The sequence below is a fragment of the Panthera tigris genome, chromosome C2 (genome assembly GCF_018350195.1).
Source record: "Panthera tigris isolate Pti1 chromosome C2, P.tigris_Pti1_mat1.1, whole genome shotgun sequence".
Classification (NCBI taxonomy): domain Eukaryota; kingdom Metazoa; phylum Chordata; class Mammalia; order Carnivora; family Felidae; genus Panthera; species Panthera tigris.
In genome coordinates, this window is record NC_056668.1 from 15,260,929 (window position 1) to 15,281,189 (window position 20,261).

At 39.7% G+C, this 20,261-nt stretch overlaps 1 protein-coding gene across 8 annotated transcripts in view; it reads left to right on the top strand.

The window, feature by feature from the left end:
- GRIK1 (glutamate ionotropic receptor kainate type subunit 1) overlaps window positions 1-20,261 on the top strand; it is a 369,367-nt gene that overhangs the window by 235,935 nt on the left and 113,171 nt on the right. For all 8 annotated transcript variants that reach the window (XM_042956726.1, XM_042956729.1, XM_042956727.1 and 5 more), the window contains one exon: window positions 8,570-8,751. In XM_042956726.1, the coding sequence (XP_042812660.1) occupies window positions 8,570-8,751 (182 nt within the window). The remainder of the gene's footprint in view (window positions 1-8,569; window positions 8,752-20,261) is intronic.

Here is a 20,261-nt window from a genome sequence, read left to right on the forward strand (position 1 = left end):
TCAAGGGGAGCACTGTGCTTGTCTCTAAGGACAAAATTCAATTCACTAAATACTAGCAGGCAGAATTCTGTCCTCTGGAAGTGAAAATGTAGAAAGACCCTAGAAAACTGTTGAGGGAGTGAAGTTGTGTTTCGCTTCATATCTCTCTCTCTCTCTCTGTTGCCTGGATATTCCTCCCATCAGTCACCTAGTTCTCTCTGATTCCCACATTCAGAGGTGACCCTAGGCAGTGAGAAATTGCTGCTCATTGGTCATCCCCTCTGCTTCATTAGACCCCTGGTGGAAGCCTGGTTTCTATCCCTCACACACATCAAAAAGAGCTGAGAAGCTGAGCACCAAATGCAGTGTGGAGGATATTCAGCAGTTTCTGCTTTTTCAAGGCCAGTCTCAGTGAAATGTAGCCACAACTATTTCTGTAGAAAAGGGTCTGGCAAACTTTTTGTCTCTGATGGCCAGATAGCATCTAGCTTAAGCTTTGTGCGTCATAGGGTCGTGACTATTTCACTCTGCAAGGTAGCAAGAAAACAGCCATAGACGACACATGTAAATGAATGAGTATGGTGTCTTCCAACAAACGTTTGTTTATAACAAAGAAGGAGGCCGGTGTGGTGGGACCAGCGTGAGAGGGGAGGGATAGTGGGAAACTAGGTCAGAGAAGAGCACCTTATGGGTCATGGAGGATTTTATAGACCATAGGAAGAGCTTCTGCGCTTCATGAAATGGGAAAACCATTGGAGAGTTTTCAGCAGAGGAGTAACATCAGATTTACATCATAAAAAGATTATTCTGGCTCTTGTATTGATAATAGGATAGAGGGAGGCAAGGGTAAAAATAGCCTCTAGAGAACTGAAGGCAATTGAGGAAGGTAAGTTAATAGAAGAGTAAGAAATTGCCAGTTTCTAGAAATATTTTGAATGTTGAGCTAGCATAATGACCTGAAGGAGTGAAGAAAAATAGAGGAGTCAAGGGTGACTCTAACCTTTTTAGCCAGAGCCAATGGAAGGAGTTAACATCACCTAAGATGGGGAAGGTTATAGATGGAACTACTTTGGAGGAAAAAGGATGCTATCAGGAGTTTTTTCAGTCATGAGCATGTGAAGTTTGAATTTGTAATGTCTGCTACATTCAAGTGAAGGTGATGAACAGGCAGCCAATATATACATCTGGAATTCAGAAATGTAGTGTGAGCTGGGGGTACAAATTTGAGAGTCCGCATATCGATAGGGCTAGATAAGGCCCTCAAGGAAATGAGTTCCAGCCAGATGCCTCTAGCCCTGAGTTCACAACACATCGCCATCAAAAGTTGTTTTTTTTTTTCATCCATGTTTGCCTTATATCATTTTTCTTAACACATCAGAGTCATGAGATTTCTAAAACACGGCCTAAAATTACGAGCTATTAACTATCATTGGAAACAACATCTCAAAGATTTATAATGAGGATTAATTTGAAATAAGGTGGACACACATAAAAATGTCAGTGATTGAAAGAAGCAATAAATTCAAGGAAAAAACACAAAGCAAATGACAACCGCAAATATCACAATAACTAAATTGTTGAGTTCTGATTATGTGGCACACACTCTTTTAAATATTTTGTATGATTAACTCGTTTAATATGCTCAACCACTCCAAGTGAGATAACAGCTCGAATGGCTGTATTTAAACAGTGACTTGTTATTTACTACATTTATTACATTTCCTTTCATCTTCCCATAGAAAACAGAAAGAATATACTGTCCAGAACCAAGAACCTTGTCAGAGGCCTGAAATTTGGACTTGAAGAAAGTTAACATTTTGCCATAAGTGACGAAGCCAAAATGAAAGATATTCAGTATGCGATCAGTGCTAAATAAAAGAATAAGTAAATCTTTTCCCTTCAGCAATCACAACTTACCCCCACTGTGTTATTATGACCATTTGTGCCAGCCAGAACACTTCTGCTACATGCCTTCCCACAATTCCACCTGAAAAAGCTGGGGGATAGAAATCCTTGGCACTCAGTACCAACAAGATAAAAAATTATAGCTCTTTTTTTTTTTTCCCCTCTGTCCTCACTCTTTTCTACCCTTCCTATCCACCCACTCCGGTCCTCTGCCCAGAACCCTATTCAAATTTTCAGAATTCTGTTTGGAAGCCAATCTTTAGATATTGCATGAAGGTATATTATTTTTAGCTACCATTGATATCAGCAAGAATTCAAGACTAAAATACTCTGGTTGAGCTAACTGCAACACAGTTCATCTCAAATATTTTGACTAGATTCTTCTTTGAGGTCCTTTGATCAAGGGACAAAATTTTTCTTTTGGGAAGTCTCTAGCTTTTTTTTTTTTTTGGATACACGTTTGAAAAATCGTATGTATGAAGATCTGCACTTAAAAGTGTTGTATTTCCCCCAGGTAATTCACTCACTTACCCATTTCCATTTCTCAATTCTGATTTTTCCTTTCCTCTGGAGGGTACATAGATCCCCTTAAGAATCCTATTAGATTTGGGTATATTAAGACACCAACAAGTTTTTGAAATGCCATTTTCTATGTTTCTAAGTACAAATGAAGAGGAAATTAACATTTAAAATGCACGATCTTATCTTTAGGTCCCAATGGTTTATTACACTCATTTTTATGGCATCAACCCCACTGATGTGGTTTAATCAACAGGGAATTAAATTAAGACTCAAGAAAACATAGGTACTTTTCTTTTGAACTAATACTTATTGAATATAACTAAAGCTGTCCAGAAATGAACTGGGCTTCAGTGTGAGGTGGGGTATTTTTCAAATAGAGAGGTGCAGCAACAGCTGTGTAGAGGGGATTCGTGCATCAAGTAGGGGTTTGGCCTTTAAGGTCCCTTCTAATTCCTGGCATCTGTGACTTATTTTCAGGACCAGTCTAAACAATTAACCTCACTGTGTCTCACTTTCTTTACTGCAGAATCGTACTAATACCTTTTCACCTCAAAGGTGTATTGTGAGGTTTATTGAGATATTTATAAGGCATGTAGCATCCTTCATAAAAGGAGTAATGTAAATGGCAGTTTATTATTACTTAAGGAGAAGGCATGGGAAATTTTAAACACTCACTGTAAAAAGTAGGTTCTTTTTTTTCTCCTCCATATCTCCACCTGTTTCCAGAGTCACTCCTTGTGTATGCAAATCAGCATTTTTCTGTGTCATATCTGAGTGCACAGAGTGGATAGCTAGCCAAAATGAGTGTTTAGAATTGGCCGCTTGGGAACCCTCTTGCACTGTTGGTGGGAATGCAAACTGGTGCAGCCGCTCTGAAAAACAGTGTGGAGGTTCCTCAAAAAATTAAAAATAGACCTACCCTATGACCCAGCAGTAGCACTGCTAGGAATTTATCCAAGGGATACAGGAGTACTGATGCATAGGGGCACTTGTACCCCAATGTTTATAGCAGCCCTCTCAACAATAGCCAAATTATGGAAAGAGCCTAAATGTCCATCAACTGATGAATGGATAAAGAAATTGTGGTTTATATACACAATGGAGTACTACGTGGCAATGAGAAAGAATGAAATATGGCCCTTTGCAGCAACGTGGATGGAACTGGAGAGTGTTATGCTAAGTGAAATAAGCCATACAGAGAAAGACAGACACCATATGTTTTCACTCTTATGTGGATCCTGAGAAACTTAACAGAAACCCATGGGGGAGGGGAAGGAAAAAAAAAGAGGTTAGAGAGGGAGAGAGCCAAAGCATAAGAGACTCTTAAAAACTGAGAACAAACTGAGGGTTGATGGGGGGTGAGAGAGAGGGGTGGGTGGGTGATGGGTATTAAGGAGGGCACCTTTTGGGACGAGCACTGGGTGTTGTATGGAAACCAATTTGACAATAAATTTCCAAAAAAAAAAAAAAAAAAAAAGAATTGGCCGTTTGGACATTTTTGAAAGTTATCTCCATATGCATAGCCCAGGTCGAACTCATGCGAAATAAATAGATTCCTTGCTCTAAAGTGCTTTTGAAACCAAAGGTGCAGTTTCCAACTGCCTCCCTGGGGGTGCGAGTAGAGGAAGAGGCTCTTGTGGTGCTATTTTATATCTCCACATGTGATCCGTGTATTTAAAGAGATGTGAACCTAGAAAAAAGGATGCAAGAAAGGTACAATGAACTCCTGTATTCCCTTCATCTAGGTTTGCCGTTGTTATCATCTGGCTGCATTTGTTTTAATGCTCTGTGATTCTCTTAATACAAAAACAATTACAACAATCATAATAGTAAGTAGTAGCGTTATTGAACCATTTGAAAGTAAGTGGCTGACATCACGGCCTTTTTACCCCTAAGTCATTAGTATGTATTTGCTAAGAACTATGGCCTTCCTTGTTATAGCCACACTACAAGCATCAAATACAAGAAACTTAACACAAATACAATACTAGCGTATACAAATAGGATAATATAATATAGGGTAATCGTTTTTTAAAAACAAATGCTCTGCAGAGATGACTGAGGCTAGGAGAGTAGGTGTTTGCTGGCCAGAAGGGCCCACTGCAGGTTGTTCTAAACCCCTGAGGCCTTCCCAGTGACCAGAGGGCATGGCTCTGCCCAAGGCACAGACAGAACCCCCTGGGGGTGCTGTTGCCCAATGGTGTTGCGGACCCTACAGCTTTTTTCACCTGGATGGAAGGGACTCAGAACCAATTTACCCAACTCCCCACTGTCATGGAAGTCACCTGTGCCCAGGTACACCTCATATCCTCTCCTCATAGGAAATGGCTAAGTCCAGACCAGTTTTATTGCAGAATGCCCCTCAGTTGGGTTTGATCATCTCCTGAACTTCATTTTACTTTTCAAGTCCCTCCATCCTGGTGGGATAGAAAGACTGCCACCGACACCAGATTTGCATGCACCGTAACCGTTCTCTGCATTTGGAGTCCAACCCTGGGAGCACTGGGCCACTTGTCGAGGCTTGCTTCCAAACTCGGAGGACCATTAGCAAAGTTAGGAGTTGTGCCTAAATCAATTTCCTTTCCCTAAAGTAATTATTTGTTTAGCAAATAAGTTTTGCTACTCTTTACAATGCACTCGGTGGGTGATTGATGGATTGCTGCACAATGCAAATTAAAAGGAACTCTTTCTCTAAATTTTTTTACCTGGGAACTAAGGGGAAAAAAAAGAAAAAAGAAAAGACTTTTAAATTGTAAATTCTACAATGTTTGCTAATGAAGGCAGAATGGCTTTCTTTCTTTCTTTTTTTTTTTTTTTTTTTTTTTAGCAAACAATTGCTTTGGGAAGAGAAATGTAAACCCCCCTGGTCAACCCTCATTCTTCTTCCCACAACTTGGTCTGTAATCTTTCAATCTGTTGAAAGGGCCTCTCCCTTCCCAAAGCCAAATCACCTGCCAGCAGACAAACTGAGAAAATTAGGGGCTTAGTAGTCAGTTTTTCCAAAAGATAAATTTAGACCAATTAGAAACTGGGCTTTTGTACTGAGTCGTTCTCCTTTCTCCTCTACTGGTATTAAAATCACTTTCTTTTAGAAGAGAGTTGTGAAAATGCATGGTCACCTTTTTTGAGGAGGGAGCAAAATGTTTATTCATGGCCTCATTTGCCAACTAAATGTTTGATTGCTTTATGCTGGTCCAGTTTTTTCTCTCTATTTATGTGTGTAGTTATTTATTTAATAGTTAGTTAGTTAGTCAGTCAGTTAGTTGATCTGAAATCTAAAGTCAGGAGAGACACTGATTTGGTAAAAAAAGAAAAGAAAAGAAAAGAAAAGAAAAGAAAAGAAAAGAAAAGAAAAGAAAAGAAAAGAAAAGAAAGGAAAAGAAAAGAAAGGAAAAGAAAAGAAAAGAAAAGAAAAGAAAAGAAAAGAAAAGAAAAGGAAAGGAAAGAAAAGAGCCTGAGATTGGGAGTCAGAAGTTACACATGGCTTTCAGTCCGGAATCTGTCACTTAAGCCTTAACAAGATCTTAGGATCCTGAGCAGGTATCTTCAACAGCCTCCATTAGCCTCACCTTATGATTTATAAAAATTGAGTAGTAAGTGAGACTCCATCTAAGAGCTGATGGGATGAAATCTTTCTATGGGCTTTTACTTTTTGTTCTTTTGCTTTTGCTTTCTATACCACTTTATTCCAACCTGAGGACCTCGATATAAAACTAAACACCGAAGAACTGTTTTCCTTACTATTTCTGACTTACTGTAAATGTACAAGTTCTGCTAGCAGCTCAACACTTAAATTGATTAAATCATCTCTGACACATGGTAGATTTCATGTAATGAAAATACCTGAAACACTTAGTGCAAAATTCTGAGGTGCTCAAAATAAAATGAACATTGGAAAACAAGACTCCAAGATTGTTACTAATGTATTGAAATACTTACATTGCAAATTACCAGTACATTGTTCATTTTGGTTCTAGCCACGTAAGAACAACTGAATCCCTTCCTTAAAGCAAGATGTGTTCATGTCCCACCTCTTTCACGGGGTTTGGCATATAAGGAAGATCCAGGAAATGTTTTTCGATAAAAACCAGTAAATGAAGTGAGAAAACATATTCAACTTTAAAATACCATTAACATGGGTAAATCATCGTGATAGGAAGATGCACTTCTAGATCAACATTCCATTCAGCAAAAGAACAAAAAGGCAGTTTGTTGCAGCACATGAAATGTTCTTTCTAAATGGTTTTCCCATTTTATTTAAAGGCTACATTGGTCTCCCTTGTGGCCATGCTCAGAAATAAGAAAAAAATAAAAAAACTATGCATTTGCAAAGCAGGAGAGCAATAGAAAAAACTCAAACGAGACTCAAGTACCCAGGAGTAAAGAAGAAAGGAGAATGGGGGTCCCTGTTTCTATTTTTTCCCCATTTCACCAAATAATCCCAAGCTATATCTGTTCCCTGAGCACCAGCAATTTGTGTTTGTGAGGCTGGACCATGAAGGAGAAAGATTGAGTGCAGGACTCACAGGCAACAACTTGAACTGATGGGTCCTCCTCACTATCTTTGTGACCCTGAGACAGTTAATTGCTCTAAGCTTCAGTTTCCTTAACAGAAATAACAAAGATAATAATGCTCACTTCACAGGATTGAGGATTAACAAATATGCAAGCCCATGTGCTCAGTTTTCTTCCATTTGGCGTAAGCACGAGTGGCTCAGGACTCGTGATTCTGGAAGTGAAGAGAGTTAAGTGGATCGTTACTGGCATTTGAGAGCCTTCAACCACACTGATTGCTTTGGAAAAAAGCAAGAGCCCAGAAAGGCTACCATGCTGAAAATTTCAATTATTACGTAAAAAAAAAAAAAAAATTAACAATGAGCAGTGACTCTTGTTATGGTTCTACAGACCCTAACCACCATCATCCCCCAACTGCATACACCCATTTGACTCCAAAGAGCCACTTAGTTACAATGTTACTGTACCTCAGAACCCAACCTATCCAAGGTATTAATTAGAGGGACATTTTAACATCTGAGCCACAAAACTGTGGTTTGGGTGGAGTGGGTAGATAACTAAATAAGTAAAATAAGAAAATGAAAGCAATATATCAAGTCCAGAGGTAGCTGGCATCCGTGACAGTGCATAGCAAAATTTCCATCTGAATACTGATAACACTTAATATTTCCTATTGACTACGTGAAGTTGACAAATCCTAAAGGCACAGAACTGTGCAATAAAAAAAAAAAAGTCAATTTTCCAATGTGATGAGAGTCCTTGAGTGAGAGCCAACGTTAAGCAGTGTAGCAATCACACGGTAATGTTAAGGGAAATAAGACGGAGGTTTTATATAGCTGTTTGCTTCGCCCCAGTAAAGTATGTCTGTTAGAAAATGGTGCAGCTCAGTAGATTTGTACTTATGGAGAATCAAACCTTCTCCATCAAGTTAGTTGGCTGTATATACTTTGCTGCAATTATCAATGGTGGATTTTAAAGGCATTTTTTTCTGGTTTTATTATCATAATCTCTAAAAACTCTATGCTATTTCTTTTTTTAATCAAGAGAGGGTTTTCCAATTCAATCTTCAATCATATTAGAAAGAGGATGTGATGAGCCATTTATAAATAGTTTATATGGTAGGGACTGGAAAATTATACTGAAAGCCCAGCTAATTAGCTGGTAAACAGTATGCTATACATAAATACTTGATGAAAGGCTTATAGAGATTTACCGCCCCAAGAGATTCTAGTATTCTATTGTTGTTTATTTGTTTGTTTTTTTAAGCAAGCAAGCATTATCCATGTCATTGCACACCTTTGGAAACGTCAAGCAACATTGGTTTACAAAAGCTTTATAGTTACAGACTTGATTTGTTAAAGGTTTGTGGTGTTGGCCAAACACTGGAGAAGACAACTGCATTCTAAGTAAATGCAAAATTTGCTTGGGAAATTGTGTTTCCAAACTACACATGCATACCCACAAAAGGAAAATGCAGTATAATCTACCACAGAAAAGGGAATGACAAATGAGAAGTCAACCGTGTAACCTTTTGGAAGGTGGCCTCTTGATACATTTTGGGAATGATATGAGTTTGACTGTAAATGGCAATAAACAAGTCCTCTTTAGACAGAACAGTCTGTTGCATGATGGGATTGTCATTTTCTAGGCCTCATTCGTCTACAAGAGCTCATCAAAGCTCCCTCCAGATATAACATTAAAATCAAAATCCGCCAGCTGCCCTCTGGGAATAAAGATGCCAAGCCTTTACTCAAGGAGATGAAGAAGGGCAAGGAGTTCTATGTGATATTTGATTGTTCACATGGGACAGCTGCTGAAATCCTTAAGCAGGTAAGAGGGTGCAGGGAGGAGGTGAGGTGGGGGGGGGGGGATATGTTCGTTTCTTTTTCTCAAAAATGCCATCTGGTTTCACTGAGTGCACCATGATAAAGCTGCAGCAGTCCAGTTTAGGCTGAGGACTGCAGCTTTCAGAACGCTTTTAAGGAGTCACAGGGCTCGGGGAATTTAATGAAGCCACTTGCTGTATGTAGCTATAGATGGTGGGGGGGGGCGTGTCTTAGGCATTGGGAGGTACGTCGATAACGTCAACAGAGGTTGACAGGAGAAAGATGTCATTTCAAGGTGATTAAGCATCTCATCTTTCAAATCTCTTGAAAAGACTGAGCAGATTTCATTTACACAGCGCCTGACTTGTCCTAAAGACATCTTCCTCATGGCAAGACCTCTTTTGTCAAACACACAGGATTCCAAGCATGGTGAAAAGGGGGCACAGGGACAATGAAAGAAGAGATGCTTCTCTCTTCTAACTTGTCATAGACAATGAGCTGCCATGCATTAATCTTTATGAATAATGTGAATAGAAACACTTGATAAATTGCGAAATCGTATGTAAGTGAAAGGTATTAGTAATGTTAGGAATAATGATAACAGCAGAGTAATCATTTCTAGCACTTCAGGATATAGCCCTGATCTTATGCCCGTGAAAGAAAATTCAGAATTGGAAAAAAAGATAGAGCATAGACCAGCGTCCTTCACCCAGAGTGATTTTGGACACTTGAGGAATTTTGGTAATGTCTGGAGACATGTTTGGTTGTCATATTGGGGACAGTGGCACTCTACTGGCAACTAGTAATTAGAAGCCAAGGAAGCTGCTAAATATCCTATCAGGCACAGGACATCCCCCACAACAAAGATTTATGTACCCTAAAATGCCAGTAGTGCTGAGGTTGAGAAACTCTGGCATAGATGAAGACAATGGAAAAGGCTAGCCAGATGTTTAAAATAGAAGCATTAATAAAAGATCAAGGGATGAATTTGGAGGAACATGGAAAAAAAAATAGCCAGGTTATATTTATGTGGCCTTAATGGGTGTCTCTTTTTATTGAATATAAGTGGTTATTGTAGCATAAGGCAATGTTCTTGTCTGAAATGACACAAGCTGTTATTGTACTCTCTAGTTTAAAAGGTTTGGGATGTGCTATGTGGTTCACTGGCAATGGGCACTGATCTTTTAAGCACACCAGTCCCTCCGTACAAACGCAGAACTGCAGATTTCCGAATCACTTGGGAGAGCTCTTAGAGCAGCCTATCCACCTGACTCTCCAGGGCTGGATCTCATACCTGAAGCCGTGGAGTTCAGAGCTGAGGTTTTAATTTCACCTGAAAGTAGACAATCAGGAAAGTTGACTACATGTTTCTATTATCTCCTGGATGATTACACTAAAAATCTATATCGAGTCAGAGAACATATTTAAAGTTGCAGTTGAAAACAATCTTAGACATCATCAAGGCCAATTCTTTCACTTTAGAGGAGGCGAAATGACTTTCCCACAGTTACAGAGCCAGGATCTGGGACTCAGCCTCCTCTATCCCATCCCGAACCTTCTCCTCTATGAAATGTTGCTTCTCTAGTTAGGAGAAGAGTAAGTGTTACCTACTTCTAGACTACAGTTGTGTTAACAAACCTTTACATACTATAATCGTCTCTCAGTAAAGAAAGCAAGCATATTGTAGTGATGTCACAAGCTAACTTCAAAGGTAAATAAATACAATCAGCAGCGTTTTATCTTGAGGCTTCATTTGAGAATTTCAGTGCAGTTCATTAAAGTGTGTAATGGGGTGTGAACCAGAACTGAGAAAAACACCCAGATTCTATGCGTAGCCCTCAAAATACAAAAAAGCATCCCCTCCAGGAGTCTGTTATAACAGAGACTGGGGACTTCTGTTACATTTAAGACAATGATTTGCTGATGAGACTTCTCTTGGTGAGATATCCATTTGGCTCACATACCTGGCTACATCTCTCCCAAAGTACAGGCTTGGAACGAGCAAGCCTGGGAAAGAGTTTCTCCTCTATTTCAATAAATATGGATTTGATGTCCCACTGATGCAAGTGGCTCTTTCCTGATAGCATAGAGATTACTTCATTCAAAGACCAATTTTTTGGAACAACAAACCAAAAAAACCTTCTAAGTGAAGCCCTCCCAAGAAATGTCAGCCAGGCTAAGAGGGAGTGGGATTAGTTCAGTTTTGCTCTAGCCATTGACGTAAACCCTTTCCTCCATCCTGTGCCCTATTATGTTTTATCTTGTATTCACTCTCCTCATCATGTGAGTGGTAGGATTGCTGTGAGGCTTTGGGGGAAGTATGTTCATCCACTTTTTGTTGCAGACTAATGAGTTACAAATGTTTGGAAGTGGGGAGAGCCTTTGCAGAAGTTCTAGCATAAAATCCCTACCTTACTGTGTGTGAAAATACGTTCACTCTTTGTGAAATCACAGCAGAGGCTCCAGGTTGGTTTAATCCGGACCTCTGAGAAGCTATATGGTTGGAAAGTGATACTGAGGACCGTAGGACTTGCTATTCTGGTTAAAATGAGGCCCAAGGGCTCTGTGTGACCCAGTTTGACTTGCTCCATTAGCTTTGGACAACAACCTGTGGAAACAAAGACAGAGACCTTCCCTGTAACTGTCTGCCCAGTGTGCCTCTAGGGACGCTGGAGAGTGAAGGAGTTCAAGGCCCTAATTCTAGCCACCAGTCAACCAATCTCTTCCAATCTCTTTTCCTGAGGTGCCATGATGATTCCTGGCATCCGATATTCTGTCTAATGCAGACAACCCCTGGGGTAAATTTGGTATTCTCAGGTAAGAGCTGAGGAAACTGAAACTCAGATAGGTTAAGTGCCCCAACAAAGTCACTCTCGGAGTAACCGGGCTGCCACATGGTCTCCAGACCACCTGTTTTTGGAGCCTGTGTGCCCACTTTACCACGAAGGGCCCCCATTCAGAATGGGTAAGCCATTCCATTTTGAAGTAGGCTTCCAGAATGTCTGAAAGAAACACAACCACTTGCTGCCGGTCTCTTTTAGATAAAATTAATATTAATAGCTCCCAATTTTTGGTGACTAAAATCATTGCTGATAAAATTTTCTCTGCCAGGTCAACTTGGCTTTCTTCTCAAGCACATTTCCCATTATTTCCTTGCATTTCCCTGCACCTTCATCATATTTTACGACTTTGTAATGATTCTTCAGAAAAAAAGAAATCAAAGCATTTTAAAGAAGATATCTGACATTTATCTAAAAGTAAAAATTGGGGGAAAAAGGCTATAGTTATTCTTGGGCATGCTAATCACTCCGGTAAGGTAATTATTTCTATTCATATTGAACAAGTGCTATATGATGAGAATCTGAAAAGTTATTTCCTAAAAATTAGTTAGAAATTCAAATGTCAAGACTTGATTAGGTTACAGAGGAACAGGGCTTTCGTATGAATGAAATGTCTTCATGAATTTCTGTAGTCTGAGAGTGCCCCCAGCAACCAGCAGGATATGCATAGGACCCATCCCATCACTCAGCGTCCTCTTCTCTCCCTGTCTATCCACCACCTCCCAGTGGGCGTTCTGCTGCTTGGCAAGGATGCTACTGTCTCCCAGCCTGTCTCCAGTGTGGACACCCCAAATCCTCAGCACTTCCCCCAATTCCCACTCTCTTCCCACTGGCTCTCCACTGCCTGCCCTGCCTGCACCCTTACTGATTCCTACTGAGGCTGATTCTACCAAGAGAGTGGCTGATGGGAGACGAATTTAAAGATGAGGAATGAAGTGAGAACACTCTGCACTGGAACTCCTAACACACGTCCAGCACCATGCTGGTTGATAAGCAACTGTCTCCTTTACTCTACCCAATAACTCTTGGTATAATTGGTATTATCCTTTTGCACACAAAAATTGAAGCTCAGAGATAGTAATAATTTCATCCACCATGTACTGAACATGCTCATAATGCAAACATCTGGGCATCGACTCGTTTGTGGTCCATATTCCCTACAATACTATAACCTCCAGGAGGATAGAAACCTCCTTTGTCTTGTTCCCCTAAATCCCCAGCATGTACTACATTACTTGACACACAGTGGGTGCTCAACACTGCTCTGCTGAATGAATAAAGGAAATGGATAAATGAACGATCCAAGAACTGTACTAGAAGCTCTTGATAAAAGCAGTCTCCTAAATAACCTCCCTCCAGCTCACTCAGTGTGCTGTACTCTCAACTCTGCCAAGCACATTTGAGCAAGTCGCCCCTCTATGCCTCAGTTTCCTCAAAGGAAGGTTTTATTCAATGTCTGAAGCCCTATATTATTAAGAACTGTAATGCATTTCAGCCTATGATTCCACTTCCTGAAATACATTTACCTCTTTGGAGAGCTGCACAGACACTTTCAAATCCTGTAATAGGATTGAGAAAGCAAGTCACAATTTCAAGCACAGTAGCCGGAATCCTAACGGTTCCCTGATGGAAAGGGAGGGGACACCGTGATGCTCCATCCAGCAGGGAAGCTGCATCAGGGCTGGGCCGAGTCCCTGAGCTGGACAGCAGCCAGTAGGTGAACATGAACATGCTGTTTCCCTCTCAGGAAACCTGCTTTCTTGTTTCCATGAACAAGTGCTTCAGAAGAGAGACTTCTCATCCCCCTCACAACACTTAGAGCAATGAGCATTAAGCTATAATTGAGCCATTAGTCTCCATAAAATATTTTAGAACCAAAATATTTCGTGGAATTATATCACATTTTCTCCTGTCAACATTTGTGCTCTCTTGTTTTTATTTTTTTCCTTTCTGTCAATTAACATAAAAACAAGGCCAGGGAGAAAATGTAGTTTTAATACCCTGCTTCCTTCTCCTAGGAAGTGGAGTGGAAATGCTGATTAGTTAAATAATTTTGCGCATTGGTTCTTTCCTCGTAGATGTTGTATCTATTGCCTATGAGCAGGACAAACAGAGATGGTTAGAAAGAGTTCATTTCATATTTCCACAGGACAGAAGCACAATCAGTTTTTATCTCTCAACACAGAAAACTGCCAGCCAAGCAGTACATCTGCGATGTGCCAAGAGGTCACAAACCCGTGTTTGGAACCTGCGCCCACTAAGTCAGATACACAACCCCTTCATGTTTAATCATAATCATAAAGACCTTGGGAGCTGCTCTTATAGGACTTCCCGTGTGCCAGGCACTGTGCTAAGTGAATGAAATGCATCAATTGTTTTCCTGAGAAAATTCTGTATACAAGAAACTGACAGAGCTCGGAGAGATTCTGTAACTTGCCCAAGGTCACAGAGCCAGCAGTGGCTAGACTGGGATTTGAAACTTACCTCAGGATTTAAAAGAGGGGCAAAAAAAGCATCTCATTCTGATACTGTTATGTACACCCAGATGCCAACTGATTCTCCTCGCAATAGAACATGGAACACGTGTTGTTAAGCTTTATACTCCTTTAATTCAGTTGTTTATCAAACATCCACTCATTTGTCCAGTTTACATAAGTCCTCAAGAAATGCTGATTGTATTGAAGCCAAGGAGAGAATGTGGTAGGAGCACAGTAGAGAAATTCACTCTTTAGTTGAACACCTATTTGTTGAGTACTTGTTGAAGGTGAGAACGATACAACAGTAAAAATAACACCAAGGAAAACATACATCTCTGCCCCCTTAATCAAAAGAGACCTTGAAATGAAAGTCACAGAGTGTAGCCATCCAATGCCCATGGACTGGTGAAAGACTGGAAAACTCATTTCTATCTATGACTAGAGTCTTAGACTGACGGTCAGTAGATCCAGTTGCAAATTCTGCTCTTGCCCTAATAGAATAAAATAATTGCCACTCACTGGGCACTCACTTTGTGCCAGACTATGCTATGCATTTGACTAGAACGGTATCTTTTTATCCTCTCAAAGTATCTCATGTTACAGATGAGAAAAATGAGGTCCCATGTCATACACCCAATGGTAAGCCCGGAATTTCAGACCAGGGTTTAACATGCCTATGACCTGAGTTTCTTAGACCATTTAGGTATGCTATTTTGGAAATTCTGTTGGTTCTTCTTAAATGCAGTCACTTCATCTGTCAAATAGGATTGTTGGATTCTAATCTTGCCAAGGTTCTCTGCAGCTCTGAGCCTCCATGCATACAAGTGATCAAGAATCTTCTTCCCAGTGTTAGACATAAAGAATTTGTGCATTGCTTTGTACATAGCAGGCTTTCAAAGAAATGGGGAAATACTTAAGCTGTTTATTTTTAAGTTCCTAAAGTCATTTGGTAGTCTTTGAGACCGTTAATTGATGGGAAGTTCATTACTTTGGCTAAATCTCGATGATGTAATAATGACGATTCTCAATTTATACTAACTGATGATAATTTGTAGTATATTATATAATTATTTTGGCAGCACATTCTCATCTTAATTATTTCTCTCAGGTTGATATTAAAATCTATTTACATTTCCTGAGCATAGAGTTAGTTTTGTTTGTTAGGAGCAGCTCATAGATATGAGTGTGTTATTCAATACACATAAGAATTAATTGATCTCTATGGGTAACTAACAATGTAGTGAGGGGACCTGTCATTTGTCCAGATTCTTAGTGTACAGGATGCCCATTTGCATATTCACAAAAATCTCCAAAGAGTAGATTTGGAAAAGGATATAGATTTATTTCGATCTGAATTGGGAGGTAATCAAAATCACACGTATGCCTCAGAAATGCTCTAATCCTTAATTCCAGCTACATCAGAATTTGGCTGTATAGGTGACAAGGGAAATTATCCTTGCAATAGAAGTGGGGATAATTTAGAAGGAATCATGGAAATAACTTGAAGATGTGCACATCAAAGCATGTGTTCAGCCTTTAGCAGGGTTGGTGAACCTCAGCTTTATTCAAAATTTTGGGTATGCTCATTCTCCTCAGTGTCCCTTTTTCAGGGGAAAGGATCCATAGCTTCTTTCAGATTTCCTAAGGAAGCCTAAAGACTGAAGCAGGTTAAAAAAAATCACGTTGCTATGTTTATTTACCACCTCAGCTTCTGTAACCCTTCATAAATGCAAGATTTTACCAAAAGAATCCTTCCACCCTACTTCCCCGATGACTGTTAGCCAAATCCTTTCTGTCATAAGGGTGACTCTGTAGGAAGTAAATCCCACCATTATTTGGCTAGCATGTATTAGATGCTTTGTACGTGCTAAAGACTTTGCCAAGATAGACGGGGAGTAAAATTCGATGAAAAATTCCAGGGTATTGAATGAGGTCATGTAGCAGAGGATCTCATGGCTCGTTCTTTGCTATATCTGTAAAATTTAGGAATGTCTTGTACATATCTCACATTGTTTTGAGAGACGTTAAATTTGACAATGCCCGTAAGGCATCAAGCCCACCACTGTTGCATGAAATATCCTACATGTGAGAGATTACCATCATCAACACCATGAGTGGTATCGTGCCTAGGCAAAACTGTAAGAGTGATACAGTGTTTCCCACTGCTAACTCTGTCACTGCATCACCTCCCACATATACTATGGCACAACGGTGGTCCCCAAACCTTCTCTCAGCCTGACTTCCCAAGTATCCCTATCGTATCTTGCCCCATGTCATGAAATCTCCACACCTAACTCAGCGCACTGCATCTTCCTCCTCTCCTTTGCTCCAGCCAACCACGTTCTCCTCCTGCTCCTGTCTTGGTGACTAGAAATACCATCCAATTACTCAACACAGAAACTAGGAATTCACTTGACTCTACCTCACCCTTCCCACTTATGAACTACCAAATTTTGTAGCTACTGCTTTCTGAATATGTTTCAGATTCAACCTCCTTTCTCCATCTCTATCATCATCTTCCTGCTATATTAGAACATTCGATCTCTCTGTCGCAAGCCCCCATTTTTTCCTCCATCCAGCATCCATGTGGCCTCAAAAACTGTACATTCCAAATAAAATATGTGACACTTCTCTTCTAGTATGAAACTCCTGAGTGCTCTATCCCCACTTCCACATTGCCTGAAATACAAAAGACACATTGTTTAGTGTCATACAAAGTTCTCCACACCTTGTACCCACTGCCATTGTAACATCTAGTATGTAAATATATCTATAGTAATGTCTATTACACAATTTAAAAAAAAGTTTATAGGGCGCCTGGGTGGCTCAGTCGGCTTAGCATCCAACTCTTGATTTTGGCTCAGGTCATGATCTAACGAGAGTTCATGGGTTTGAGTCCCACATCAGGCTCTATGCTGATAGCACGGAGCCTGCTTGAGATTTCTCTCATTCCCTCTCTCTCTGTCCCTCCCCAGTTCATACACACTTCGTGTGCTCTCCCTCTCTAAAAATAAATAAATAAACTTTTGTTTTAAAGTTACAATTTTTTTGCAAACTGCCCTTTCTTGATGAAAGTATACTCCATTTAGGAGATTAAAGGTCTTCCCAAACATTACCAAAGGGATTCAAAATTAGGATCTAATTAATTCTAATATCTAAGAGATGTTGTAATAAAAATAACAACGTAGGTCTGAAATCCTGATAGAAGGAGGAAGGGTGAGTGAGGGTCCTCATGGTACCTGCAACACCATCCAAGGCACAACCTTGTACAGCTAGGTCCAACTCTCCGGACAGGAGGGTCCCTCAAAAATATATGGGTAGCTTATCAAGCTCTCTTGGCTTGCTGGATTCATTCCTTATATTAAAGCGTCAACTCCTGTGGTTCTAACTCTTTTCTCACCAATCATATGCTTTTATTTGGGTTCTCAAAGTCCAGAAGAACTTTGTGTAAATTATTGACTTTCCTGCTACATACATCTCCTATTATCAATTAATAAATTAATATAACACAAAGAGCCCAGGCTTAATATCTAGCCTGGGTTCAACTGCATAGTTATATGCTCTTTCAAATGTATAAACTGAGGATCTGAGGATAACACTTTCTCCCCAATAGTACATAAAAAAACAAAAACAAAACAAAACAAAAAAGTATGACAGCAGTGGGTATGTTGTGGCACTTAGAAAACAGTTGCAATGATCATTGTTGTTATAGCCTAAAACTACGTTTGGTTAATATAAATAGGTGATTCTCAGTTCTGGCTGAATGTAAATATTACCTGGGGAGCTTTGAACAGTTACCAATGCCTAGAACATACCCCAGACCAAATAAATCAGAATGTTTAGAGAATGGATACAGGTATTGGTGTTTTTTAAAAGTTCTTTAGAGATGCTAATACACTGACAAATACTCATATAAATAATTATTTTCTAAGCCTGGTAGCTATTAAATACATTGGCAAAATAAAAAGCCATAAAAGCTGAAGAACAGGACCCAGACTCACAATGACTTCACTAGTCTATGGATAACTCATGGGACCACAAGACCACCAATTATTGGCTGCATGCCCATATTTCCCTCAAAATGTTATCTGCAGAGTAATTGGAGGTATAGTTTTTATTGTCACCATTATTGCAAGATTACAATGTGTTCAACATATTTATTCTCTGTTAACTTTCCAGATTTGTTCAGTACTTTGTCTAGATTTGTTCAGTACTTTTAGATTTTCTCAGTACTTTGCTGTTCAAACTTTTCTTCATTGTGTTCTTTTTTTTTTTTTTTTTTTTTTCCACAACATTTTCCCACCAGTTTTCCCTGGATGATACTGACAGTTTATTCTTCGGGTTCATGTAATCCTCCAAAATCTTGACTCTCTCCTATTTGCCAACTTGCCTATTTCATTCTGCCAGGGGAAATCTTTTTTCCTGCTCTGTTGTCAGCAGTCAGTATCCCTTAAATAGCATAATCTCTTCTGTTGTGCACCTGAGTGATGCAATCTGGCTCTTCTGGTAGGATTATCGGAAGCTAAACTACCTCATTGTTTTCCACTCCATTTATTAATATCTGTTAGCATCAGCTTCCCTTCTTGTCCTAACCCTACTTCTAGAGAGAGAAGCTTATAAAGAAATTACAACTGAAAGATATTCCCAAACAGCATGACCATTTCATTCACCAACACTTTGTGGACTATCCTTTGCTTTTCTTTCACTTCTCGGGGGCAGGAGGAAGATGCCTGGGTTTGTAAGTGGTATAGCACCATCTTCCAACAGATGGAAAAGCCCTAGACTCTCTTTGTAGATGGCTGGTATCTGTGCACAGACACAGAGTTAGCAGGTGCACAAGAATGGAAGGACATGGAAAAATTTTTAAAGTTTTCAACTTCAGGGGTACCTGGGTGGCTCAGTCGGTTAAGGGGCCGACTCTTGGTTTCAGCTCAGGTCATGATCTCACGGTTCATGAGTTTGAGCCCCACATTGGTCTCTGTGCTGACAGTATGGAACCTGCTTAGGATTCTCTCTCTCTTTCTCTCTTCCCCTCCCCCACTTGCACTGTGTCTCTGTCTCTTTCAAAATAAATAAACTTAAAAATTTTTTTTAATTTAAAAATAAAAATAATGTTTTAAACTTCAAACATTTTTCCCCTTGACACGTGCACTTGCTATTAATATACCAAAATTGTTCGGTCTCAGGTGCCATGATCACGGAAAGATGGGCAAATGAGGTACGTTGGTTTCCTTTTGGTGCTGTAACAAATTTTTACAAATGTAGTGGCTTAAAACAACATGAATTTATTGACTTATAGTTGTGGAGGTCACAAAGTCAATATGACTTTACAAGTTGACAAGGCTGCATTCCTTTTGAAGGCTTTGTGGGGGGATCCAATTCCTTGCCTTTTCTAGCTGCTAAAAGCTGTCCTCATTCCTTGGCTTATGGCCCCACATCTATTGCCTTCCCCCCCCCACCCCCCCGGCTTTCATTTCCACATCACCTTGTCTGCCTTCTGACCTTCTGCTTCCATCTTATAAGGACCCTGGTGATTATATTGGGCCCACCTGGATAAGGCAGAGTAATCCCCCCAGAGTCACCCCCCCAAAATTAAAATCCTTAAATTAATCGTGATGGCAAAATCCTTTTACTCTATGTATAGTAATATATTAACAGATTCTAGAAATTAGGATATGGACATTTTTATGGGGTCACTATTTAGCCTACTCCAAAGGAGTGGGGATCCAATGCTATATTCTATGCATTCCACTGTTGCCTTTGTATAGATTATGATCATTTAATCTGGCATGAGTATCTTTTTTTTAAAAAAAGCAATAAAGACTGATCTCAAGGCCTACTTATACCTAAATTGTTCTACTGAAGGTCAACATTAAAAAGTGCGTTGTTGAAGAAGCAACTTCTCCAAAGACAGTGTAGATGCAGCCTAAAGTACGACACTTGGTAGGTGAGAAAGCACTATACCCTAGCACTCAAACATTTTTCTAAAAATCACTGCTCTGAAACTTGATATCATTCAATGGATTTCCTGAAGATTATTCTTACACTGAAATAACTTACTTCTATCTTGTGGTAAAACCATTATTTTAGCCACATTGCATGTCATACATTTGGAAGTTGTTCACTTGAAATTATTGACTAAAAACCTAGTCTGATGATTGAGAATTTATCCTGATATTGAGAAGGCTATAAAAGCA